This window comes from Macaca mulatta, chromosome X (assembly GCF_049350105.2).
Source record: "Macaca mulatta isolate MMU2019108-1 chromosome X, T2T-MMU8v2.0, whole genome shotgun sequence".
Taxonomy (NCBI): Eukaryota; Metazoa; Chordata; class Mammalia; order Primates; family Cercopithecidae; genus Macaca; species Macaca mulatta.
In genome coordinates this window covers 19771611-19799375 of record NC_133426.1, presented here as the reverse complement: position 1 = coordinate 19799375, position 27765 = coordinate 19771611, and the positions used below count along the sequence as shown (strand labels likewise).

General features: G+C 44.2%; 1 protein-coding gene across 6 annotated transcripts in view; it reads left to right on the top strand.

Annotated features, from left to right (window-relative positions):
- The window catches only part of MAP7D2 (MAP7 domain containing 2), a 111687-nt gene that overhangs the window by 53536 nt on the left and 30386 nt on the right, over positions 1–27765 (top strand). For 3 of the 6 annotated variants that reach the window (XM_077989636.1, XM_015127058.3, XM_028842000.2), the window contains exons 3-8: positions 727–890; positions 7192–7303; positions 11054–11164; positions 13065–13187; positions 19436–19596; positions 21329–21456. In XM_077989636.1, coding sequence (XP_077845762.1) covers positions 727–890; positions 7192–7303; positions 11054–11164; positions 13065–13187; positions 19436–19596; positions 21329–21456 — 799 coding nt within the window. Of the gene's footprint in view, positions 1–726; positions 891–7191; positions 7304–8150; positions 8250–11053; positions 11165–13064; positions 13188–19435; positions 19597–21328; positions 21457–27765 lie in introns of all 6 variants that reach the window. The other 3 variants (XM_077989637.1, XM_015127063.3, XM_015127059.3) reach the window with 2 other exon arrangements.

Below are 27765 nucleotides of genomic sequence, written 5' to 3'. Positions count from 1 at the left end.
GAGAAAGGCTGTCTTGCCTCTTGCAGGTTGTAGACAGATTAGTGCAGAGTGTTCTTCACAGGATGCTGAGGGAGATAGCGTTTCCCCACTGCATTGAGACAAATGAGGAGCTTTCAGGTTCTTCTCTTCTTCACTGCCCGCTGCTGGTCGGTACAAGCATTGCCTCCTCCAGGGAACCCTTCCCTGTCTTGGCTAGGTGGAATTAAGGGCCCCTTAGTAAATGCCTTCAGGGTAAGGCAAATTTTATTCATGTGTTTTACCCCCGACCTAGCTCAATGTCTGGTGCTTGGTGCACACACAGTTAACCTGCTTTTGAATGAGCATACCCTTATAAGCATCATTGCTCAACCTAGCATATAGTTTAGCCATTGTGCACAAGTTTGACTTAATGATAGCCATCATAGTCATAGCTCCCACGTCGGGAGGCACTTACTGTGTACTTCACGGTCATCATCTTGTTCGATCTTCACAACACTGTGATGTGGCAAACATGACTGTCCCCACATTGTAGAGGAGGAAACCGAGGCAGAGGTATGATCTAGCTAACATGCTTAGGGTTACCCAGCTAGTGGCGGAGGTACCAGAACCCTTTATCTCAATCAGTGCATCCTAGGATCCTACCAGGCTCTTTTTAGGGCTCTGCTCTTGCTTCCATGTTTTTGGTCTTAATCCAAACTGCATGGGGTGCTCTGGTAATGACATCTCTCTTCTGCTTTCCTTCCCCAGCTGCTCGGGAGCAACAGATCCTGGAGAAACAGAAAAGAGCCAAGCTCCAGTACGAAAAGCAAATGGAGGAGCGATGGCGAAAACTGGAAGAGCAGCGGCAGCGGGAGGACCAGAAGAGGGCTGCTGTGGAAGAGAAAAGGAAACAGAAGCTCCGGGAGGAGGAGGTAAGGCCCAGGTGCACCCTCCGCCACCTCCCAGCCCCCTCAGCAGGGTGCTCAGAGTGCCTGGGCATCCTGCCCAGCTCTGGGGTAGGAAAGAGACCTGCCGTGCACCTTCTCCTTGGTGGCTCCCATGCCTTCTTTCAGCAGCATGACATGAAACTGGAAGCAGCACCAACATAGAACCACAGAGACTTACCCATTCAACTCAGGTGTTAATTTGCTATGTGATCTTGGGCAAACTGGTTGGCTTCTCTGGGCCTTGATTTGTGTGTCTGTGAAGTGAGAGGGTTGGATTTGGCAGTCTCCAATGCCTCTTCTAGTCATAACCTTTTCTGATTCTAAGACTCAAAGGGTCCCTGGTGGTCTAGTAGATGGGGGAATAAAAAAAGACTCAGAGGAGATTGTGGATAGCAGCTGGGTGGTGTGAATCTGAGGGTTACAGATGGGAGTTCATGCCTCCAGGGCAGACACAAGGCCAGAACAAGAGCTGTGAGGTTGAGAACATTGTGATCCTGTCAGTTGCTACTGGCAAATTAGTCTACCCTCAAATACCAAGATGCTAGTATATTTAAATTTCAATGTAGTTCTTTACTTTAATTGCTCTTTCCAGTTACCTTTTAAAAAAGAGATGGCACATAATTACCCCTACAGAGTTCTTTATTACTAAATTTTGAAAATATATTTAGAAAGCATATTTGGATTATAGATTTTCTTCACGATTATATTTTTAGGATGTAATAAAAACCTTATGTCAGTTGATGATAATTTTTTATTCATAAGGTATAATGATTCATCTTTTAGTATGAACAATATAGAGGTTTGGTAATCTCCAACACTATAGTATATAAAGATGTTTGTACAAATTTAGTATTTTTTAAAATCTCTGAACGGTTGTTTATCACTATATATATTTACCCCTTCCTTTTTTTTTTTTTTTTAAAAAAGAACACATACGAAAACACACAGAATCAGATCCGTCTTGCCCAAGAAGCACCCTTTCGTGGTGATTTCTTTCCTCCTCTTAGGAAATGAGGTCTAAGCCAGTGTCTTAGCTATGGTTCACCGTTACTGGCTGCAGTCTGATTGCTGTGCCTTCATCTACTCCCAGTTCAAATGTCAGCTCAAATGCCAGCTCTACCACTGAGCAACTGGTGGCCAGGGGCAAGTCACATGCCCCTCTAACTCTGTCTCCTTAGCCCAAAACAGAGGTAGTTACAGGAATTAAAAGAGGTGACTTTTGTAAAAGTGCCAGCAAAGCACCTAGCACAGAGTAATCACTCAGGAATGTTACATTCTGTTTAGTTACTTCAGCTGAGCCTAGCTAAAGCAAGGTCAAGAGGGAGCTACTCACAAAAGCTTATGAAACAGAGTCAGTAGATGGGAAAAAGCCACAGTGTATATAATAGGCTGTTTTGGTAACTTGGGACAGATTTCTCCTTTCCTCCCTTGTGTGTTTGTCAAGAGTTGCTGGACTCACCCATTTTCTTCCTATCCTCCATTCCTTGATGACTTAGAGCTTGTCCTCTTCCTCCATGATGTCTCCATTTTGAAAGCTTGTCACTGCTGCTTCAAGGAAGGGGTACTGTGAAGTCACATAAGATACTTCCCGTGCTCTGACGTATGCAATGTCACTGGGGCTGCTTTTGAGGCAATTTCTGTTTATAATTTTTCTCTACAGAACATTAGTACTAGAGGCATGTTAAATTAAGTAGTCCAGCTCCCCCTTCTTGGAGGTGAGAGAGTTTTATGCCATATGATGCAGCTGAATCTTTTGTGGTTTCCCTTCTGGGTAATTTTCTATTTGTGTGCTTCCTTGCACCCCGAATGTGGTGGAGGGAGGCAGGAGGCTGCCCGATTGACCCTTGTCAGCCCAAGCTGAGCTTGGTTCCCTCTTCTCCCTAGGCACAACAGGGCAGGGCTGAGGGCTGGGCCCCCTGTGGTTGTGTAGCAACCCAAGGAAACAGCAGCCTCCCTCTGCCACCTGCTCCTGCCCTCAGGTTCCCAGGGGACCCAGGTGTAGCTTAGGGACTTGCCATACACAAGCTGGCTCGTTAGTTACATTGGGTCTCTAGCTGGTTGGAAAGTGTTTGTGTTGCCCACCAAATCCTGCCTCTCTGGGTCTGATACTTAGAAGCTCATGAGAGGCCTGTTGACCCCATCCCAGCCCTGTCCTGGCTCTGTATCTCTGTGGTTGCTGTGATGTCACTCTTGATAACCCCTCATGTCTATGCCAGGGCAGAAGTGGGTACCACCAATGGCCTGACTCTCAGAGGTCTCCAGAGTTGGCAGAGGTAGAAACTAGTCAGGCCTGTCCCAGGGAGGGGATGGGGTGGTTCTACTGTCCACTTGACACCCTGACCTTAAACTCATTATCTTGCTGGAGGCCACCTACCCGTAAGGTGAGTTCTTAGAACCTTCACGTGCCACACAACTCCCAGGAACCGAGCTACCAGAACAAGTTCCTGTCACCTGTGTTTGGGCTGACAACACAGTATGCCCACCCATTCCCAGGGCAGTATATCTTCCTGACCAGTGGCCCTGGAAAATTTGATTTGGAAAAGCCATCTTCATGTTCCTTATGCTAAACAGAAAAGAGAAAGGCCTCTTTCTTTCTTTCTCTCTCTCTTTCTTTCTTTATGTCTTTTCTTTTCTTTTCTTTTCTTTCTTTCTTTGTCTCTGTCTGTCTCTCTCTGTATCTCTCTCTCTCGTCTGTCTGTCTTCACACATCCCTGCTGAGGACCACTTGGGGTGTGTCCCTGCAGTGTCATCCCCAGAACACATGTAATGGGCCGGGCACGGTGGCTTATGCCTGTAATCCCAGCACTTTGGGAAGCCGAGGCAGGTGGATCACCTGAGGTCAGGAGTTCAAGACCAGCCTGGCCAACATGGTGAAACCCCATCTCTGCTAAAAATAAAAAAATTACACAGGCATGGTGGTGCTCGCCTGTAATCCTAGCTACTTAGGAGGCTGCGGTGAGAGAATCACTTGAACCCAGGAGGTGGAGCTTGCAGTTAGCAGAGATCGCACCACTGCACTCCAGCCTGGATGACAAAGCAAGACTCCATCTCAAACAAACAAAAAAGCATATAATGGCAGTTGAAGAGGCCCAGCCACCCCTACCACCCATTCCTGCCAGAGACTGCTGTCTGAGTAACAGTGTCTGGAATGTGCCCTGCTGGCGACCTTTAATACTGTTCAGCCAGTTCAGGGGGTCACCTTGGTGGTGATTCTCCAAATTCATCCAGACAGATCTAAAGCCAGAGCTCAAGACATCAAGTGTGAGGCTGGCTGGCTTCCTTCCTTCCTTCCTATCTCCTCTCCCCTTTCCCTTCCCCTTCCCCTTCCCCTTCCCCTTTCCCTTTCCCTTCCCCTTCTCCTTCCCCTTCCCTTCCCCTTCCCCTTCCCTTCCCCTTCCCCTTCCCTTCCCCTTCCCTTCCCTTCCCTTCCCTTCCCTTCCCTTCCCTTCCCTTCCCCTTCCCTTCCCTTCCTTCCCTCCCTTCCTTCTTTCCGTCTTTCCTTCCACTAAGCCCTACCTAATAGAGGAGATTCTAGGGACAAGGATTTGCCTTGCCCTTTCCCCATCCTCTGCTGATCATCAGATGATACTCAGGAGAACCAGAACTTGGCAGGAATTGCAGTATGCAGTTCTGATATTTATTTATACTGTTTTTCTAATGTGATGGAACTTTCTCATGCTCACTTTCTCATGCTCAGCCTTTCCTCTAACCAGTGGCTCTTGCTTGGGCGTCCCATGACCAGCAGCACCTGGGAACTTGTTAGAAATGCAGATTCTCAGCAGACTCCACCCCAGACCTATTGACTCAGAAACTCTGGGGATAAACCCCAGGGTTTTAACAATTTCTCCAGGGGATTCTTCTACCTGATCTCTCAGATTTGAGAACTATTGCTGTAAATGGTCCTGATAAGAATCTTCCTCTTAAATTCAGATTCACTTAGCTTTTTTAACGATTTACTGCATACTAGTCATTATCCCATAGACTTAGAGTGACCTGGTGATGTAGGTAAGCTCATCCCCATTTTACAGGCAAGGAAACTGAAGCCCAGGACTGAAATGATTAGCTCAAGTTCACAGGGATAAAAAGCGGCAGGCAGAGGTGGGATTTGAATCCTTACCTCCTGACTCCATATCTGGGATATGGAGTCCCATATGAAGGAACAAAAAGATACACACAGACATGAGGCAATACTGACCTATACAGGACTAACATTAAATAAGACTTGTGCACTGGACAACTTTCGTTTTCTGTATGTGTGAATCACCCCATTCTGACTTTTTGGGGTTCCATAAATCCTCTTCTCTAAGAACTTGGTTATCATCTATTTCTCATCAGCTCTCCAAAAGTGGGTGATACAAAGTGAGTGTGTTTTTCTCTCAGGGACAGCTGTGTTTTCATCAGCTACCTCAAGGTCTGAAGGAATGAATCTCCAGTGGTGGGATTTGGAGCAGCTCAGTCGGCTGGGGATGGATGGCAGGGGTAGTTTTTCTAGAGGCCACTGAAAAGTCCAGGGGCAGGTCTGGCTTTCAGTGAGCACTCATTCCCTTACAACGATGCCTCCCAGATAGCTGATCAGTGGTCAGGCTGGTTCAGTGAAGCTCACTGTTCTTTGTTCTCATCGGTCCTCTAGTATAGAAGGGACCACATTTTGAGGTCCTTCTGGCATGTAGGAAATCTACCGTAACCCACCCAGTACTTAATTCACTCTAGGATGAAAGGTTTCAACACTTCAGTTAGGTCATTGGTTAAACACTTTATGTTAAAACCATATAATGAAATACTATTCAGCCCCATTCTCGAGTGGCTGTACTTCAGGCATCACATGGCAGAGTTCTCTTCCCTCCAAGCCCCAGCTTTTATCAGGCAGACTGTCAGAGTTGGCCATCATCATTTAATGGGCCAGGGTCGTGAGGACTGGACTCTGCCAAGGCATGCATACTCATGATTGTAGAGTCTCAGGCCAAAAACAAGAGCACAGTTAATAGCTAATATAAATCTAAGACTTACAGGAGGTAAAAATCCCCCTTTCTGCTCACAGGTCCCTGGAGAGGCAGTCCCTTAGCAAAGTGCTATTCAGAGAAAAATTATGCAGAGGAGGCTGAGATGTGAAGAAGCCAGATCCTGATCTCATCCCTCTGGTATAGAGAGAAGGGATAAATCCAGATACCTATTAAATGGCCTTTATATGTTTCTAGTAAGTGTGACATAAAGGAGCCTTTTCCTCATCTTTAAGTCATGGTTACTCAGTTGATGCTGTCCTAACTTAATTTTGCTTCTGGGTGTGTTTCTTTAAGCCATGAGACAATTGTATCTTTTTGTTTTGGAGTCAGGCTACAATTAACCTAATTCCTGGAGCATCTCAGGGTTGGGCTTTATGAGGGCAAAAGGGTGTCATTATAACTGCTAGCTCAGGCCTTCTCCAGTGGAGATAGGGAGAGGAGTTGGTATTTGCAGTATCATGGAGGTGGTGGGGAGTGCAGAATTGGAGCACCTTCACTGCAGCACCAAGGACAACTTTATGAAAGTAACAATTTGGGTAATACAGGAGAGTGTTTTTGATAAATACTGTTACAAGAGAAGCCAAAGCCTAATGGTTGTTTTTCTCTTCCGGTTAAAAATTATTGGGTTCTGCCTCCCTGCCTCCTGTACATACGTAACTGTGAATGCATGGATGCTTTATTTTGTGGCCAGAAGGTTCTTTACTCTTGCCTCTTGAAAATTATGAAATATGCAATATTATCCCAGATTACTATATAGCAGAAAATTGTCACACTATGTAAAACAGTTGGTTCCCCTTTAAGAAGTTCTAAGATGAAAATGCAGCTTTGCAAAATAGATCTCAGTGTCATGTATCGCCCCAAAAACTCAAATTATATTTCCATTAAAATTTTCTCAAAGCAAAATGTTTTATACTTTTAACTAGAAAGGATGATCTTGGTTCTGGAGCAGAATTCCAGCCCTCCTGGATAGGGCAAAGTGGCTTGAGATAGGCCTCAAGGAGTTAATGCTTATTGGGCATTATTCCTAGGGCAGCTTCTCCCCGGAGAGGGGAGGGGACAGGACGTGCAGTGTTTGGGTTGAGAACCAGTGCTAGCCTAGCCGCATTGTTTACTCTTCACCTACCCAGAACACGCTGGTGTGGCAGAGAGAGCACGTATGCCTGGATTTTGGATGCTGAGCACAGAAAGCCCCATTTGGTGACTCACACCATGCACTGAGGCAGCAGGCAGTGTGGTGGGGCCAGCTAGTTAATCTTGTTAACACTCGCGTTACATGAACTGTGTAGGAACGGCTGGAGGCGATGATGCGCCGGTCCCTGGAGCGCACACAGCAGCTGGAGCTGAAAAAGAAGTATTCGTGGGGAGCACCACTGGCCATTGGACCTGGAGGACATGATGGTGAGTGTAGAGTTGCCCCTGTATTTCAGGTCCCGGGTGGGAAATAATGGAGCAGGCAGGGGATCATGGGCACCGCTGGGTGTCTCCAGGATCTGGGGGATGCTTTGTACAGCTTTTCAGAGGCACCACGTTCAGATGTGATGTTTAAAACTGCCAAGATTCCTATGCATGCGTTTGTTACGAAGGGGATCTATGCATTCTTCTTGATAGCAAACAGCAGTTGACACAAAAACTGGGCTTTGAGGGAGAGCAAAAGAAAAGACTTTGAACGCAGAGCCCAGTGAGCTGGGCCCAGCTGACAAGCCCAGGGCTGGTCTGACTTCAGGGGAGGGAAACAACAGGAGACTCTGTTACTGTTCCAGATGTGATCAGGAAAAGCAGAGTGGCAGTTACCCTCCAAAAAGGGCTGGACTATTTCCTGCTTCATTTTAAATTTTTGTTGCTTTTTCGACTTTGTTTGAAGGTGACTTATTTCATTACCAGTTCATACTCATCTTTAAATTTTCAAATCTATAATTTAATGTATGGATTGTTACTAGTCTCTGGATGGCTTTTCCTTCTTTTCAGTGTCTCACTACATTTCAGCGATCTTAGCATTCTATTATGCGGGAGGTGTGTACTAGCTCTATCTGAGAGCAAATGCATTTGAGTTTACAGGACAGTTCTTGACTTTGCTGTATTGTGCTTTTAACCTTTGGGCAGTAAATATACTTTATTTTTTCTTTTTTGAAAAGCCAACAACGCATTTCAGTTACTTTTTCTAATTTCCTAATTAGAAACTAAGAAGCAACAAGAAATTGGGACTTTTTTCTTTTACCTCTCTTTGCTCTGATTTTTTGCTGTGTAGGTGAATCAGAAAATACCCCACCCCCTCCTCTAGGTTTAGCAGCCAGCACCCTCCCTCCGGATGCAGGGACCACTGCCGCAGCTGCCGAGTCCACCAACGGTATATCCGAGCATCACTGTGCCATAGCATTTTGTGATAACTGTTCTGATCACCCTCCTCCATCACCACGTCTGTGTCAAGCACTTTTACAACTGATTTCTTAGTCTGGCCTGTTACAATTTTTTTTTTTTTTCTAGCAACGTGAATGACATACCCATATTTTTTTGTTCCTCTGTCATTATAGAGTGGTGCATGCCTTACATCTTAGTGCCCTGGAGACATTTTATCCTCAACTCACTAATGTCTGCCTTGAAAATCTTGTCAGTGTTGGATTTTTGCACATTCAGATCTTTTAACAATCTCTTCATCATCTGTTGTAGACATTAAGTAGTAGGGCATTCTGATTACTTCTGGTTACCAAAACCTGTATTCACCCAGAGTTCTGAATGGAAAACTTGGGCTTAGTGTTAAAGTGATAGATTCCTGGAGAGGTGTTTGAGAGGGAGTGGTAGGGAGTTTATCAGTGCTAATACTGGGAATCCAAATAATTAGATAATTTGGCTTTGTGCTTGATTTTATCTCTCTGTCTAATAGGCTGTTTTATATACAGGCCTGGGAAACTCCTGTGGTCTAGATCAAGGACAGAACTAGCCAAACTTTGTTCCCATTTAATAATGACTTTAGAAATTCAATCCATCTGTAACTGGCAAAAAAAAAAAAAAAAAAAAAAAAAAGATGTAAAAGGGATGCAGTATTTACCAGCAATGCAGAAGGTCATATTAGCAGCAGGAATCAATATCCTTGGTTTCTGACATTCCTTTGACAATTAATAATCCTTACTGGGGGTGCTTCGTAACAGCAATTTTGCTGCACAAGCAGAGTTACCTCTAGCATGGGCACTGGCATTCCCCCTAAGAAAGGTGCAGGAGGGCCAGGCATGGTGGGTCGTGCCTGTAATCCCAGCACTTTGGGAGGCCGAGGCAGGCAGATCAGTTGAGATCAGGAGTTCACCTGGCCAACATGGTGAAACCCCGCCTCTACTAAAAATACAAAAATTAGTCAAGTGTGGTGGCGATTGCCTGTAGCCCCAGCTACTCAGGAGGCTGAGGCAAGAGAATTGCTTGAACCCGGGAGGCAGAGGTTGCAGTGAGATCGTGCCAGTGCACTCCAGCCTGGGTGATGGAGCAAGACTCCGTCTTAAAAAGAAAAGAAAGTTGCAGAGAGATGGAGTAATCACCCACTGGGAATCACCACCCAAGGCCCGGGCCAGGGTGAAATGAGTATAGTACTTGACTAGAGCACACAGTTTAAGGGAGTGCCAAAAATCTCAGTAATAAAGATAAAATAATATCTTAATGTGATATTTTTAAAATCAAAATTAATGCAAAACAATCCATAATAAACAACACATTTCTAAAGGCCAGTGCCATGCTGAGCATATCAGAGCCTGAAGCAAAAGGGAAAATGTGCACCTCTATATACATGATTTTATGTAATTTCTAATGTTTAATTTTTTCAAAACGCTAAAGTAGTTTAAAATATGGAAAAATGGAAAAGTAGGAGTATTAAAACTCACATTTCAACTTTAAATACTTTATTTCTATGCAAATCAAATTTATTGTACTTTTACTTCAGCTTTAGTTAATTAAAAATTTTGGGGCCAGGTGCAGTGGCTCACGCCTGTAATCCCAGCACTTTGGGAGGCTGAGGCCGATCACAAGGTCAAGAGATCAAGACCATCCTGGCCAACATGGTGAAATACCGTCTCTACTAACAATACAAAAATTAGCTGGGCATGGTGGCGAGTGCCTGTAGTCCCAGCTACTCAGGAGGCTGAGGCAGGAGAATCACTTGAACCCGGGAGGCGGAGGTTGCAGTGAGCTGAGATCGTGCCACTGCACTGTAGCCTGGGAGACAGAGTGAGACTCCATCTCAAAAAAAAAAAAAAAAAAAGAAGAAGAAAAAATTATTTAAGATTGTCATTTGGTCAGCAGAAATTATAGAACATGGCAGTTCTCATAGCAGTTCTCATGTGAAAACAAGATGAGCAGAGGAGTAGATTTTGAAAATATTATTGATGACTTTGCTTTTTCTACAACCAAGAACACACATTTTTCTTTTGGCCTCAGGCTTTAACATAGCTCGACAGGGCACTGTCAGCATCTCTTTGTTTGCTATAATGGTTTAATTTAGAGACCAGTCTGAAATAATGACTGAAATAACGACCTTGAGAACACCAAACTCAAGGTCGCCTGTTAAAATCCTAACCTCAAATAGTTAAAGCATTTGCGAAAGGGCCATTTTGATCTGTCTCTTACTAAGTAAGAAAAGGAAAACCAACTGCTAAAGAGGCTGTTCTGCTTTAAATACAACTCCGAGAGGACGGATTTCCTCTCTCTCCAACCTGAGCTATAGATAACCTTCATAAAAGAATCAGTTTCAGCAAGCAGTGACAGTCAGACCATAAGGCGTTTTCCAGTGGTTGGTGATTTGTCTCTGGGTCCAAGTTGGTTTTGTTTTTGTGTGATGTGAGCATGCTCAAAAATTCCTAGACAAAAGAAAATGATTTGTTGGTGGGATTAACATGGCTTTAGTTGAACAGTTGAGTAAGGTTGAACATTTGAAATTGAAGATGACAACACAGTGAAGAAATTGCAGAGATCTTGCTGCAGACCAAGGGCTGCTGTAGCCTGGGCATTTCCAGATTAGGATAATGAGATGCCAGGATGATGAAAGCAGAGCATGCTGTGCCACAGCATTTAGGAGGTGTGTGGATGAGGACAGGAAGGACACTACGGGATATGTGTTTCTCGGTTCTACAGTAGTGTGATGAATACCAATGTCTTTAATGCATTTCTCTGCAGCATGTGACAAACTTTCAACATCAACTATGAATTTGCCAAAGCCGACGGAGCCTCCCATGAGTAAACGCCTGTCTTCATCCACCGTGGCAATATCCTATTCCCCAGACCGAGGCAAGTGAATGTGTAGACTTGGTCTCTCCAGTTTGTTTCTTTTCTGGTGTGAGCATCTTAACTTTGGTCTTTGTGAGAGCCTCCTCTTGAGCCTTCTGCAGATACCATCATTGTCCTAGTCTTGTGGTCTGAATGTGGGAGCCCTAGGGCCTTGTCGATGGGACTTTGGAACGTGGCATGGCTCTTTAGAGCCAGGTCGTTGTTGAATAGAGGCAAGAATTAATGCAGCCTCCCAGTCTGAAAGAGACTGTTCTGTTTTCCACATTGCATGTAGGAGTTAGCCCGCCCAGGAATTAATTAACCAGTGGGCAGATGTGACCATTAAAGTAACTGCCTGGTCAATGATGGAATACAGTTGATTAACCAGAAAGAGCAGAATTGATAAGTTATAGTTACATAGGAGGCTTAGATATGTGAAAAAATGGGGTTCTGCCATCATCTGTGGTTTATAGGCCTGCCCATTTTGTAGATGAAAAGAGAAGCACAGAACTAATGAGGCCTCTAAAAGAGGAAAAGAATGGGTGGCACTCTGTTTTGAGTTGGGAGATGATGTGTATGGGACGTGTGCCAGTTCCAGAACCTGAGGAGATTTAACACGGTCTGCATTCTCACAAAGGCTCAGATAAGTCACTGAAAGTCTGTTTATACCTTTCAGAGTATATAGGTTAAGGAAATAAGGGAAGCTCTCCATGCACTAAATGTTTATTCTAAAGCAACACTGAAGAAGTATCAGGTGCCAGTGGAGTGTTTAGCACAAGTTATCACCAAGGGCAGAGCAAGAGGCTGGTTGCGACTTGGCAGAGGCTGGTGTGCCTTCCTGGTTGTTTCCACTGACACTGACCTTGTACCTCTATCCCAGAGGCATGTTATGTGTGTCAGAGACCCTATAAGGTTTATAACGCTACTGATCTGTGATGCAGTTCATGGTAAGCACCAGGAACCTGGAAGTGATGAAGAGCCGAATACAGAGTGAGGGAAAAGTTAATTCATTGCCATATATAATACATTCTAAACTGATATAAATATTTTGGTCATTGACTTCTAGATTATGAATACTACTATCTTTCATTACAGCTGATAATCAGTTGGCTGTTTGTATTTTTGTGCCTCTCACTTAATTTTTACCCTTATTGACATGTAAAAAGTATGAAAATATATATTTTTATACTATTACAGGATGACATTTTATTTAAAAATCAGTGTGTTATGAAATGTTTCTTAGCACAGGACCTAAAACAAGTGTTTTATAGGCATAATTTTTTTCTACTTGGAGTAAAGGGATTTTTTTTTTTTTTTTTTTTGAAACAGGCTCTCTGTTGCACAGGCTGGAGTGCAGTGATACAATCTTGGCTCACTGCAAACTCTGCCTCCTGGGCTCAAGCCATCCTCTCACTTCAGCCTCAAGTAGCTGGGACTACAGGTGCACATCACCATGCCCAGCTAATTTTTTTGTATTTTTTGTAGAGACGAGGTTTCGCCATGTTGCCCGGGCTGGTCTCAAATTCTTGAGTTCAAGTGACCCGACTGCCTTGACCTCCCAAAGTGTTGGGATAACAAGCATGAGCCACCATGCCTGGCCATAAATGATTTCCTGAGTCCATATTACATCTGGGAGGTGGGCTAATTCTCTGAGTGATACAGGTCACTGTACTGCAATAGCATATTGAATGGATTCTGGTACCTCGTGACAATTAATGCACTTTCCCAAACTCTAAAGGACACATTATTTGTTTTATTTTACTATGACAAATTCCAAATCCATCCTTTGTTCAAATATTTTTATTTTCCATGTTCTGCCACCCAAAAGTTAATTTGCACCATGCATTGTGTTATTTAAACGTTTTATTTTGTTTTGTTTTAATTTTGCTTTTTAAAATTTTCATTTGATTCCATCCCTCAGCTCATCGCATGCACCTTAGTCCAATGGAAGCCATTCTTGTTTCGCGACTGTTGACACCCACACAGTCTTCTTTAGCCAGAAGCAGAGCTTCAGTCATGCTCTCTGGGCAGGCCAGTGATTCAGGTAAAAGAGGCTAAGCTGGTAACACCAGGGAAAATGCCCAAAGAGGTTTTGGTCAGCCTAGGATTTACTCCTGAATTTTTGGATTTTGCTTCCTATTTGCTGGCTTTGTGAAATGTCTTCATTGGTTAATAACGTCTTCTACCAGTGTTTTACTGTTTTATGTTTCTTTTGAGTGTCACAGAGGTGAGTAAATTATTTTATGAGTGAGAGCATATACTTTAGGGGAAGAGAAACCCACTTGATGAACTCTGCAGGTTAGTAGACTTCAGAGATGATGTGGCAAAATAGCCTGTAGACCAGTCTGGGGAGTCCCATAGCCAGCTCTGCCATTCACTAGCTGTCACCATTGGGGGTAAGTTAATTAACTTCTTTAAGCCTCAGTTTTCTCATCTATAAGATGGAGCTATTTAAAATTATTGTGAGGATTAAATGAGAGAGTGCACGCAAATGAGATAGCACAATGATTAGCACAGAGTAAAAGCTCAACAGAAGTTTAGAGCTTCACTACTGAAAAAGTGATCCATCGACCAGCAACGGCAGCAGCATCTAGGAGCTTGGTTGGAAGGCCCCACCCAACCTGCACATTGAAGTCTGAGAAACACTGGACCAGACCATCAAAGCTCTGCCTTTATCAAAGCAGATCAAGTCATCATGTCAGGATTCGTGGGGGCTGGGATTCTCTTTGTTTCCAGATGAGCAGCACTGTGTCCACCTAAGGTCAGGTCTACTCTCTGTTCTCAAGATAGTGTACTCAGTGTGATGATACATAAATGACATAAAACTTCTGCCTAGTTGTAGCTGCTTCCAAACAGTTATACTGTTTCTGCAAAGAAGTTGTACAGATAGCTAATAAGTTCATAAGATGCTCAACATCATTAATCATTAGGGAAATGCAAATCAAAACCATAGTGGGTTGCTACTTTACACCCACTAGGATGACTACAATTTTTTTAAAAGGGGAAATAACCACATGTTGGTGGAGGTGTGGAGACACTCTTCCCTCACACACTGCTGGTGGGAATGTGCAGCTGCTGTAGAACATGGTCTGACAGTTCCTCAAAAACTTAAGCATGGAGTTGCCTTACGACCCAGCAATTCCACTTCTAGGTATACAGCCAAGGAAATTAAAAACATATGTTTGCACAAAAACTTACAATAGCCACAAAGTGGAAACAAAATGTGATATACCCATAAAGTAGAATATTATTCAGCTATAAAAAGAAATACAGGCCAGACATGGTGGCTCATGCCTGTAATCCCAGCACTTTGGGAGGCTGATGCGGGCGGTTCACTTGAGGTGGGGAGTTCGAGACCAGTATGGCCAACATAGTGAAACCCCATCTCTACTAAAAATACTAAAAATACAAAAATTAGGTGGGTGTGGTGGTGCACACCTGTAATCCCAGCTACTTGGGAGGCTAAGACAGGAGAATCACTTGAGCCCAGGAAGTGGAGACTGTAGTGAGCCCAGATTGCACCATTGTACTCCAGCTTGGGTGATAGAGTGAGACTCCATCTCAAAAAAAAAAAAAAAAAAAAAAAAAAATACAGATACATACCGCAAGATAGATGAACCTTGAAAATATTATACTAAGTGAAAGAAACCAGTTGCAAAAGGCCACAAATTGTACGCTTCTATTTACGTGAAATGTCTGAAATAGGAAAATCCGTGAAGATGGACAATAGATGGTGGTTATCAGAGATCGGAGGAGGGAAGGAAGGGGAGTGACTGCTTAACGGACAAAGAGTTTATTTGGGGAATCTTGAAAATGTTTTAGAAGTAGACTGTGGTTATGGTTCCACAACCTTGTGAATGTACTAAAACCTCCAAATTGTGTGTATATGTGTATGTGTATATGTATATGTATATGTATTTAAAGACAGGGTCTTGCTCTTTTACCCTGGGTGGAATGCAGTGATGTGATCATAGCTCACTGCAGCCTCGAACTCCAAGCCCTCCTCTCACCACAGCTTCCCAAGTAGCTGGGACTACAGGCACACACCACCATGCCTGGCTAATTTTTTGGATTCTTTGTAGGGACAGGGTCTCACTATGTTGCTCAGGCTGGTCTCAAACTCTTGGGCTCAAGCGTGACCCATCTGCGTCGGCCTCCCAAAGTGCTAGGATTACAGGTATGAGCCACCATGCTTGTCCTGTACACTTTTTAAAGGGTGAATTTTATGGTATATGAATTATATATCAAAAAACCCTAGCAAGTAGGAAGTACCCCATTTTGAGAATAAGGAATATGTTGCGGTTCCCTAATAGCAACTCCAGGATCAGTGATTTGCTAGGAAGACTCACAGGATCCCCAGTGAAAGGATGCAAGCAAAGTCAGCAAAGGGGAAAGGCACATGGGACAAAGTCTTGGGAAGACCAGGCACAAGCTTCCAGAGTCCTCTCCAGTGGAGCCACTCAGGATGCCTTTCACCCCAGCAATGAGTTATGACAACATGTGTGAAATGTTGCCAACCAGGGAAGCTGTTTAGAGACTCGGTGCCCCCGGTTTTTACAGGGGGCTGGTCACATGCACCCCTTGCCCAGCACATACCCAAATTCCAGGTTCCCAGAAGGAAAACAGGTATTCAACTTGTTGTTTGTTTATGCCCAGTGAGCCACTCATCAGTTAAAGGCGGGGGTCGTCCCAAAATCTAAGTTCCCAGGTGCCGGTCAAAGGCTAACCTTGTAAGCAGGCTTTTATAGGGACGGCAGTCAGGCCTGCTATGTTAGCTCATTTTTGCACAGTCCACCCACTTGACCCTTGGCCAAGGTGTCTTTACAGAAAATTTTTCAGTGGGGCACCATACAGCAGGGGGTGAGACCATCCTGCAATATTGATCTCAGTTATGTCCTTTAGGGGTTCTGGGACTTAGCAGTTAAAGCAAATCTCATTAACCAGAAAGTCTGTCTTTTTTCTTCTCTTTCTTTCTTTTCTTTCCTATTTATTTATTTATTTATTTTGGAGACAAGGTCTTGCTCTGTTGCTCTTAGCCACGCTGGAGTGCAGTGGCATGATCATGGCTCAACGCGTCCTCAACCTCCTGGGCTTAAGTGATCATCCCACCTAAGTCTCCTGAGTAGCTGGGACTATAGGTGTGTGCTACCACACCTAGATAATTTTTTTTTTTTTGTAGAGATAGGGTCTCCCTGTGTTGCCCAGGTTGGTCTCAAACTCTGGGACTCAAGCGATCCTCCCGCCTCGGCCTCCCAAAGTGCTGGGATTACAGGCTTAAGCCACTGCACCTGGCCTTAGAAAGGTCTGTTTGGGACAGCCAGGTGACCTCCTCCATCAGTTGCTATATGAATCTTTTTACCTGGCCCGTGGCATCAACTCAGGCCCAGAACAGCTCTGGCCAGTAAGTTGAAACTGATCTGAATGCCTTCCAGGCCTGACGCAGTGTCATGATAATCATGGCACGCACATAGGAACTGTGATCCCCAAGGGCTCATGTGGTTCCCTGGAAACAAAGAGTTGAAGATGTTAGGGCACACTAGCAGGGTTATCATTGGTCAGGCAGTCACCAACGTGGCCTCCCACTGTGGTGACTGGTACCTCAGGGTGCTCAGTCCAGTGCAGGTAATTCAGCTCCGTCCCAGGTTTTATGGGGGCTGCCTGAGGCCATCAGTCCCAAACAGTTCTACCAGTGACCCTACTTCATCTTCTTGGCAAGTGCAGACGGCATCTGGAGGTGTTCTGTGGGACATACAGGAGCTGGCCCCACCCCTGCCAACTCATAGTCATGCTGTCACGTGCCATCTAGGCTCAGCCATGGGTCTGAGCCCAAGGTGCTTTCAGCACAGGGAGTTTTCCTTCAGGAAGGAGAGCGCTTCCAGGAGCAGTTATGAAAAACAGAGCACAAATGTCCTTCCCTATCCCTGTATCACCCCAGGTGTTGGATTATGTTGTTTTTCTCCAGGTCCTATTCAATAATCAAAACTTTACATTTTCTTAATCATCCCCTACTCTCACCCAGACCTTTCAAAGAAAGGACAAAAGCATTTGTTAAAACCCATTTTTAATCCAACTTAACCAGAAAGATATATTGTGTTCAGGTATTAGGCTAAAATCCTAAATTTTCAAAACATTTTAAAGTAGGTTTGTATCACCTCTGAGCCCTTTCATCTTGATCATTTATCCAGTGAGCAGCCTAGAAAGGATCAATCCCTTTCCAGTGACAGCTGCATTTAGCAAATTGCTTTACTGACACGTGTAGTGAGAGAAAGGTAGAGGAAATATAGTCAGGATCTCAGTCTATTACAAACTGCAGCTACTCCAGAAAATTAAACACAAAACATCAACAGCAGTGACACTTTCTCCAGAGGGGATGGAGTTCAATCTGTCAGGGATTGCTGAAAGAGTCACATCGCCTGTGATGTGACTTGGAGCTTTTGTAGGAGTCATGTGTTGGGAATATAATCAGACTCCGCATCAGAAATATAGAGCCAATGAGCAGCTTGACTGGATGGTCCCATCAGAGAACAAGCCCTGTCTTGTGGGCACTTGTATGTGACCCAGTCTAGCAGCATCCAGGATCTTTTTATAGTTTTGGGCCCCATGAAGGGCATTCTATATTTATAGTGGTCCCTAGTCAATTTTTAAAACTCAGAAAGCGTGTCTTTTTCTAGAAATTGCCTGTCTTTTCATAGCTCCCTTTTTCCAGAGGCTCCATTACAAAAGTCCTAGCAGAAAAATCTACTACAGAGACTTGTTCTGATTCTAATATTTGGAGTTTAAATTCCAACCTACCCACTGCTGGCAAAAAGCAAGGAAGCTGTGTCTCACTCTCACTTGGAGGAGAAAACAAAAACCAAAGGCATCTCTTGGGCTGCGCTTTTTCCTTCACTTTAGCTAGCGTGCTACAGCCAAAAGCAGCCAGGGGGATCCATTGAGCCAACTCTCTTGGAGCTGCATTGGTCATCTTTAAATTCCATAGGTCACTTTTACCTCTAGCAACAGCTCAGCTGCTGTTTTATACCATGGATAACTTCATAGCCACCCAGGCATCACAAGTTTGTTCTCCTCCCTTTTGTCCTTTTCCCAAAATGTGATTTTACCGTGTTTCAGCGAATTAGGGTCATTCCAGCAATTCCCATTTCTGACACTAGTTGTGCCAGAGTTCCCCAAGACCACCCCAGGTTTGATGATTGACTAGGAGAACTTGGAAGAATCAACATAGTTGCATTCATGACTGACTTATTTTTTCTTTCTTAGCTTTTTTTTTTTTTTTTTTTTTTTTTTTTTTTTTTGAGATGGGGTCTTTCTCTGTCACCCAGGTTGGAATGTAGTGGTGTGATCTTGACTCACTGCAGCCTCAACTTTCCAGGCTTAAGCGATCCTCCTGCCTCAGCCTGCAGAGTAGCTGGGACTACAGGAGTGTGCCCCCATGCCATGCTAATTTTGTGTTTTTTGTAGAGCTGGGGTTTCACCATGTTGCCCAGACTAGTCTCAACCTCCTGAGCTCAGGTGAGCCACCATGCCCAACCCATGGCTGTGATTTATTATAGTAGGAGGAAACATGAAAAAACTAGCAAATGGAGGAGGTGCATGGGATTAAGTCCAGAGGTAACCAGGTGCAGATTTCCAAGAGTCTTCTCCCAGTGGAGTCACACGGGATGAGCTTAATTCCTCTACCAACACGTTGTGACAACATGTATGAAATGTTGCCAGGCTGGGAAGTTGGCTAGAAACTCATTGCCTAGGGTTTTTACTGGGGGCTAGATATGTAGGTATCCCCTCCCAGGCACATACCCAGATTCCAGACTCCCACAAGAAAAGCAGATGCTTAGCATAAACCATACTGTTTGTATAAACAGTTTAGACATCCATCAGTTAATGGTGGGAACCCTTCCTGAAATCTAAGTTCCCAGATGCCACCCAAGGGCTACCCATGTAAGCAGGCCTTTCCAAGCACAGCAGTCAGATCTGCTATGTTAACCCTTTTGTGCACAAGGAAATCAATGTTTAGAGAGGTTAAATAACCTGCCCAAGGTGATCCAGCTATTAGGTGGCAGTGCTAGGTCTCTGTGGCTCCAAAGTATAGACTTTTAACCCCTGAAATAAACTTGAATAAACTTGACTCCTGAGTATGGGAGCCTTTTTAGGGTAAGATCCATCCTGTGTACAATAGAAAAGTATGATATTGATTGCCCAGGTCATATTTTAACAGAAATGTGTTCTTCCCACCTCTGCTCTACTTTTTCCATCTGTACTCTCTGTCCTTCTGGCTGTTATACTGTAACTTTCTAGTATTCCCTGTCTGTCCTCGTTTAGCTCCTCTTGGCCCTCTTAACCCTTCTTACAAGTCTTCACCCACTCGAAACATTGAGAAGAAGAAAGCTACATCTACATCTATATCTGGCGCAGGAGATGTTGGGAAAGAAGCCCTTGCAGGAGGAGAGGCCTCTCTGGTAGGTTTAAAATCACCCACCCACTCACTCCTACAAACCGTGTTCTGTCTGATGGTGTTATTACTTCTGTGCTTGACCTGGGCTCTCTGTTTCCCTCAATCTCCTGGGACTGCTCAAAGCAGGAAAGGGTAGATTTAGTTCAAAATTTTAACCAACCTTTGAAAATCACTTAAGTTTTTGCATCATCTTAAGTCTTAGTACCTTGGAGCAAATTCTTAATGATGTCCTTGTCACAGCCTGCCCTCCAGAGGACAGGAATCAGAAGGAATGTTCTAAATATCCTCTGTCTTCCTCTTTATGGATATCTGATTCTGGGTCAGTCTTGCCTGTGCACCTAACTAGAACTGAGAATCTACATCAACTTTTACCTACAAAAGTAATCATTAAATATTCTTTTGAGATGAGGTCTTTTTATGTTGCCCAGGCTGACCTTGAATTCCTAGGCTCAAGTAATCCTCCTGCCTCAACCTCCTGAGTAGCTGGGACTACAGGCACGTGTTACTATGCCAAGCTTAAACATTTTTGATGGCATACGGGTACTATCAGTAAATTAAATGTTGAGCAGGCACCCCCAATTGTGTCTGTTTATTTAGAAATTACACAATGCCATACTACTTTTGTTAGTTATCAATTGCTACTTAACAAATCACCTCAAACCTTGGCAGCTTAAAATAACAAATATCTATTAACTCATGGGTTCTTTGGGTCAGAAATTCAGAGTGACTTAGTGGTTCTGGGTACAAGGTCTTTCATGAGGTGTGGTCAAGATGTTGGCCAGGGCTGCATCATCTGAAAGCACAGCTGGGCCTCGTCTGAGATGGCTCATTCATGGCTGTTGGCAGGAGGCCTCAGTTCCTCACTGCATGGGCCTGTCCATAAAGCTGCTTGAGTATCCAAATGATGCCACAGCTGGCTTCCCTCCAGGCAAGCAATCGGGAAGCTGCAGTGTCCTTTAAGTCACTAAGATCAACCCACGCTCAAGGGGAGAGGAATTAAGCCTCACCTGTTGAAGGGAGGAATATCAAATAATGTCAGGACTTATTTTAAAACTACTGCATTTTATAATGCCATATTTTCTTTTCAAATCTGTTGTGGCTCTTAGAAGTGCATGTTTTAGACTCTTGGATTTTACTATACAGTGGATTACTATTGAAAGGGATTGATGGATGTGAGTGTGGGGGCCAAATGAGGACTTGCTACAGAAAAGTGTGATAGGGAGAGAAGGGAGCTAACCTTTGTGGATCACTTTCTGCCGGCTAGGCACTGATGTCTGTTCCCTTTTGCCAGGGGAGGTAATGGGAAGACCTACAGGACTAGATGGGGTTGCAGACCCCATTATACCATGTATACCATCAGGGGCCACAGCTCACTGTGTTGGATGTTATAACCACATTTTCACCCACTTGTAATTTTTTGTAGTGATTTTACATCTTTGTACTCTTTTCAGTTCCTATATATCTAGGACCATAATATGATTGTGTTGTTAACTCTTTGAAAGATAACAAGGAGAAGGAAATCTTTGCATTTTGAGGCTGATTTTTTTTTAACTGGATAATGTAAATGTGATGACCTCATCCTGCCTCCCTGCAAAGATGCCTGTCATGTGAAGCATTATAGCTTCATATCGATCCCTCTGAAAGAAAGCTGTGCATTGTTCCATCTGGAATATTAGTCTCATAAACTGTGGAAGTAGGGCCAGTCACGGACTGTAGCTATCCTGTGTCCCCTACAGGTGGAGAAGGTGAAGCGGGGGCAGCGAACAGCAACTTCTCTTCCCGTTGTGAACTTCGGGTCCCCTCTGAGAAGATGCGAGTTTTCTGGAGGCATTCCTAAGAGACCATCTTCTCCTGTGATATCCAAGTAAGCATGTCTCCCCTTTGCCAGACAGTCTGACTGTCATGAGTCTGTTTGCTCGGGCTTTGTGCCATCCAGTGTTACAGCTCCTGCTCCCCCGTGAGGCATGGCCAGCCAGAAGAGGTAAGTGAGAGACATGTTGGCCTTGGAGTTACCTGGCTTGACTCTCTGTGTATCTTCTGAGTGAAAGATCCTTTGCTAAGGGACCCCAGTGCATAACAGGGCTTTTATTTACCAAGATGATGCATTCAGCATTTTCTCTTTAGGTCCATGAATTCCATTTTCTGGTATTCTTCTTTTTCCAGTTGCATTTGGATTTCAGTGATTGCATTGGGACTTGGGCTCCTCCTCACATTCTCCCCCACCTTGTTGTCTCTCTCTTTAATAGAGAGACAATAATAACTTGTCAGCCATGATCAGCAGTATTTTAATGAAGCAAATATATATGTGTGTGTTTTTAAGAAATGGGGTCTGACCAGGCGCGGTGGCTCACACCTGTAATCCCAGCACTTTGGAAGGCCAAGGCGGGCGGATCACGAGGTCAGGAGATCAAGACCATCCTGGCTAACACGGTGAAACCCTGTCTCTACTAAAAATACAAAAAATTAGCCAGGTGTGGTGGCGGGCGCCTGTAGTCCCAGCTACTCAGGAGGCTGAGGCAAGAGAATGGCATGAACCGGGGAGGCAGAGCTTGCAGTGAGCCGACATCATGCCACTGCACTCCAGCCTGGGTGACAGAGCGAGACTCCATCTCAAAAAAAAAAAAAAAGAAAGAAAGAAAAAAGAAATGGGGTCTTGTTGTATTGCCCAGGCCTGGAGTGCACTGACTGTTCACAGGCATAATCACACCACGCTATAGCCTCCAACTCCTGGGCTCAGGTGATCCCCCCGCCTCAGTCTCCCAAGTAGCTGGGACCTCTGTACCCATGCACCCTATGCCACCATGCCTAATTTTTGTTAGGAACTAGGTAAACTCACCAATGAAACCATGTGACTGAAAAATTTACGATAACTATGTGACCACCAACGTCTTAAGTCATTAAAATATTTTACTGGCAGTAACTGACAAGACTCAGTAAATAACTCAGTCCAGTAGGACAGTGGAAACCATCTTTAGTAGGACAGAGAAAGAAAGAGAAATATGATTTCATTTGGGAAAATAGGAAAGTTTTTATATAGAGGGAATCATATGAACCTTATTCAGTGTATCAGTTTAGTTCAGAGAATGTTGGATAAAACACAAATTTAATGAACACTTGCAAATTTGTCAAAAATATTTAAAGATGACATCAGCTCTTAAATTTCCAACGTGTTGCTTTCTAACAGAGACTTTTTCACTACTATTAATATTTTTTTTAGAGATCACTATGGTTTTGATACACTACTAATACCTGCCATTGATGTGTTTGTCCTCCATAAGGAAAATCTTTCCATAGCACATCACTGAATTAAAAGCCCACTTTTCTTTCTTTCTTTATTTTTAGTTCATGCAACCTCTCTGTGCTAGTATTGTCCATCTTTGGTTATGGTATTGTTATCTTACCACCTCTTTAAATTTATTGTGTGGGCTCTACAATCCATTTCCCTCTGTCTTATTTCTGAGCCTTTTTCAGCTTCCACCCATGCATCATTACTCTGGTGTTAATTTTGGACATTTACATTAACAGAAAAGCCTAGTTTATACTGAGACTTTTACAGATTCCACCCTCTCTCTTGCTGGAATTTGGACTCATGGTCCCTGCAGGGATACTAGCTTGCAAGTTTCGTCATCGTTATTATAAATGGTAGTATCTTCTATAGAAATGAGAATTATAGGTATACCTAATTTTGTCGTACTTTGCACTTCGCAAATACTGTTTTTGTTGTTGTTGTTGTTGTTGTTTGTTGTTTTACAAATTGAAGGTTTGTGGCAACCCTGCATTGAACATGTCTATCGATGCCATTTTTCCAATAGTGTGTGCTCACTTCTTGTCTCTGTGTCACATTCTGGTAATTCTCAAAATATCCAAACTTTGTTATTAAAGCCATCATGGTGATCTGTGATCAATGATCTTTGATGTTACTGTTGTAATTGTTTTGGGGTGCCATGAATTGCACCCATGTAAGATGGCAAACTTAATGTGTGTGTTCTGACAGCTCCACTGACAGGCCATTCCCCCATCTCCCTCTCCTCGGATCTCTCTACACCCTGAGACACAGTAATATTGAAATGAGGCCAATTAATAACCCAACAATGGCCTCTTAGTGTCCAAGTGAAAGGAAGAGCCACAGATCTCTCACTTTAAATCAAAAGCTAGAAATGATTGAGCTTAGTGAGGAAGGCACATCAAAAGCTGACATGGACTGAAGGGTAGGCCTCTAGCACCAGTTAGCCAAGTCGTGAATGCAAAGGAAAAGTTATTGAAGGAAATTAAAAGTGCTACTCCAGTGAACACACAAACCATAAGAAAGCGAAACAGCCTGTATTAGTAAGGGTTCTCCAGAGGGACAGAACTAATAGGATAGATGTATATATAAAGGGGAGTTTATTAAGGAATATTGACTCACACAATCACAAGGTAAAGTCCCACAATAGGCCATCTGCAAGCTGAGGAGCAAGGAAGCCAGTCCGAGTCCCAAAACCTCAAAAGTAGGGAAGCTGACAGTGCAGCCTTAATTCTGTGGTTGAAGGTCCAAGAGTCCAAAAGCTGAAGAACTTGGAGTTCGATGTTTGAGGGCAGGAAGCATCCAGCATGGGAGAAGTAGGCCAGAAGACTAAGCCAGTCTAATCGTCCTTCCATGCTCTTCCACCTGCGTTTTTTTTTTGTTTGTTTGTTTGTTTGTTTGTTTGAGATTGAGTGTTGCTCTGTTGCCAGGCCGGAGTGGAGTGGCACGATCTCAGCTCACTGCAACCTCCGCCTCCGCCTCCCAGGTTCGAGCAATTCCCCTGCCTCAGCCTCCCAAGTAGCTGAGATTACAGGCATGCACCACCGTGCCCAGCTGATTTTTTTATATTTTAGTAGAAACGGGGTTTCACCATATTGGCCAGGATGGTCTCCATCTCCTGACCTTGTGATCCACCCACCTCGGCCTCCCAAAGTGCTGGGATTACCTGCTTTTATCCTAACCATGCTGACAGCTGATTAGATGGTGCCCACCCACGTTGAGGCTAGGTCTGCTTTTTCCAGTCCACTGACTCAAATGTTAATCTCCTTGGCAATACCCTCACAGACACACCCAGGAACAATACTTTGCATCCTTCAATCCAATCTGGTTGAAACTCAATATTAACCATCACAAGTCCACCTCTTGTCAACTTGAACCCATACACATCTCCTGAGATCATACATAATCTTCAAATAAAGACAAATAATAAGGTCATAATTACACCTATCCTTCCTACAACTGGAAGCACACCAATCCCCAACCCAAATGCTGTTACATAAAGTTAACACTTAAATGCTAATATGATGTCAATAAATCTTATGTCACATGATAAAGGAAAAAGAAAGGAAATGAAGGTAGTTTCTTCATCCACCATGACAGTGGATAAGGCATTCCATGGGTCCACAGATGGTAGTCTTGGCAAAAGCATTGCATGCAGGATAGACAAACCTATATCCAGAGTAAGTGTCTACATGCACAAACATGTTCTTAACAAAATAAGAAAGAAATACTCATGCAATTACAGTCCTCGTTTCTGCAACTGGTCCTGTGATCGTAGCTGGTATTGATGACTCCCTTCTTCTACTATCCATTCTGTATTCTCTTTGCCTTCAGCAAGCACCTCAGCAGGTCGTTGACTTTTACCTGGTGGAGTGACCCAAAGTTTCATTAGTGAAGGGTCTGGGCCATTTGTAGTCCTGCCTAGATTGGGCTGTTGTAGTGTTCCATTGATCTTAATCACAGGGCATGGTAATACTAAGAGATGCCCTAAGGGATCTCCTGTATTCCACCATATTCTTCCTTACCTCCATTGTGGGGTAGTAGACTGATTTCGTCTTGATAGTCTGGGTCAATCACCCCAGTCAACACTAACTGTCTTCTTAGCCTGTTGACTTAGAGGTAGGAGGAGTCTAAAGTGTCCAGGTGGCAATCTTTGTTGTGTGGTGGCAACATTCCTCCTGCTGCAACTAAGACCTCTAGGCCAGCAGAACATAATGTTGTGGGAACAGGAAGCAAAAATTTTGCTAATGGATCTCTAGGGGTGATGGTGAGTGGTGTCACTTCCATTTTCACCCCTTGATTCCTGGACCCATGAATCCTGGCTATGGGAGAAACAGTACCATATATAGGATGTTGATTCAGAACATACACAGCCTTCTGAAGAATTTTGCCCCAGCCCTGCGAACTATTGTCACCTAGTTGGCATTGTAATTGTGACTTCAAAAGGCCATTCCACTATTCTATCAATCCAGCTGCTTCAGGATAATGGGGAATATGTTAAGACCAGTGAATTCCATGAGCATGAGCCCACTGCTGTACTTCTGTAGCCGTAAAGTGAGTGCCCTGTTCAGAGGCAATCCTATGTGGAATACCATGATGGTGGATAAGGCATTCCATGGGTCCACAGATGGTAGTCTTGGCAGAAGCATTGTGTGCAGGATAGACAAACCTATATCCAGAGTAAGTATCTATTCCAGTGAGTACAAACTGCTGCCCTTTCCATGATGGAAGAGGTCCAGTATAATCAACCTGCCACCAAGTAGTTGACTGATCACCTTGAGGAATGGTGCATATCGAGGGCTCAGAATTGGTCTCTGCTGCTGGCAAATTGGGCACTCAGCAGTGGCCGTAGCTAGGTCAGCCTTGGTGAGCGGAAGTCTGTGTTGCTGAGCCCGTGTGTAACCTCCATCCCTGCCACCATGGCCACTTTGTTCATGGACCCATTGTGCAATGACAGGGGAAAGAGGCTGAGTGGTGTCCATAGAACGAGTCATCCTATCCACTTGATTATTAAAATCCTCCTTTACTGAGGTCACCCACTGGTGAGCATTCACATGGGATACAAATATCCTCAGTTTTTGACCCCTCAGAAAGGTCAACCCACATACCTCTTCACCAGATTTCTTTGTCACCAATTTTCCAATCATACTTCTTCCAAGTCCCTAACCAGCCAAACCATTGGCTACAGCCCATGAATCAGTATATAATCACATATCTGGCCATTTCTCCTTCCAAGTAAAGTGCATAACAAGGTGCAGTGCTCGGAGTTGTGCCCACTGGGAAGATTTCCCTTCGCCACTGTCCTTCAGGAATGTCCCAGAAAGGGGCTGTAGTGCCGTAGCTGTCCACTTTCAGGTGGTGCCTGCATATCATCCACAGCCATCTGTAAATCAGGCCCTAGTCTTCTCTTCCTCTGTCAACTGATCATAGGGAACCCCCCACCTCTGCCATGAGGCCATTGGTGCAGGCTGGGGGAGAGAAGGCAGGGTGGCAGGGCATTTGAGCCACTTCCTCATGTAATTTACTTGTGCCCTCAGGACCTGCTTGAACCCGATCATGTATATACCACTTCCATTTGATGATGGAATACTGCTGTGCACACCCCACTTTATGGCTAGATAGGTCAGAAAGCACCCAGTTCATGATAGGCAGTTCAGATGGCAAGGACTGGCTTCCTTGCTCCTCAGCTTACAGATGTCCCATTGTGGGACTTCACCTTGTGATTGCGAGTCAGCACTCCTTAATAAGCTCCCCTTTATATATACATCTATCCTATTACTTCTGTCCCTCTAGAACTATTTTGGTACCAGGAGTAGTTCTAGAGGAACAGAATATTAAGGATGGAGTTCTTTCGTTGGTTTTGGGGTTTCTGGAGTTGGCTTCTCAGAAGCAAGATCACAACTGACTTTGTGCTGTTTCTTTGAAGTTGAAAATCCTTTTTTTTTTTTTTTTTTTTGAGATGGAGTCTCGCACTGTCTCCTGGGCTGGAGTGCAGTGGTGCAATCTCAGCTCACTGCAGCCTCCACCTCCCAGGTTCAAGTGATTCTCCTGCCTCAGCCTCCCGAGTAGCTGGGATTACAGGCATGGGCCACCATGCCCGGCTAATTTTTGTATTTTTCGTAGAGATGGGGTTTCACCATGTTGGCCAGGCTGGTCTCGAATTCCTGACCTCGTGATCCACCTGCCCTTGGCCTCCCAAAGTGCTGGGATTACAGGCATGAGCCACTGCGCCTGGCCAAAAATCTTTTTTTAAAAAACTTTTGTTTTAGTTTCAGGGGCACGTGTGCAGGTTTGTTCTATAGATGAATTGCGTGTCATAGGCCAGGCGTGGTGGCTAACACCTATAATCCCAGCACTTTGGGAGGCCAAAGCGGGTGGATCACAAGGTCA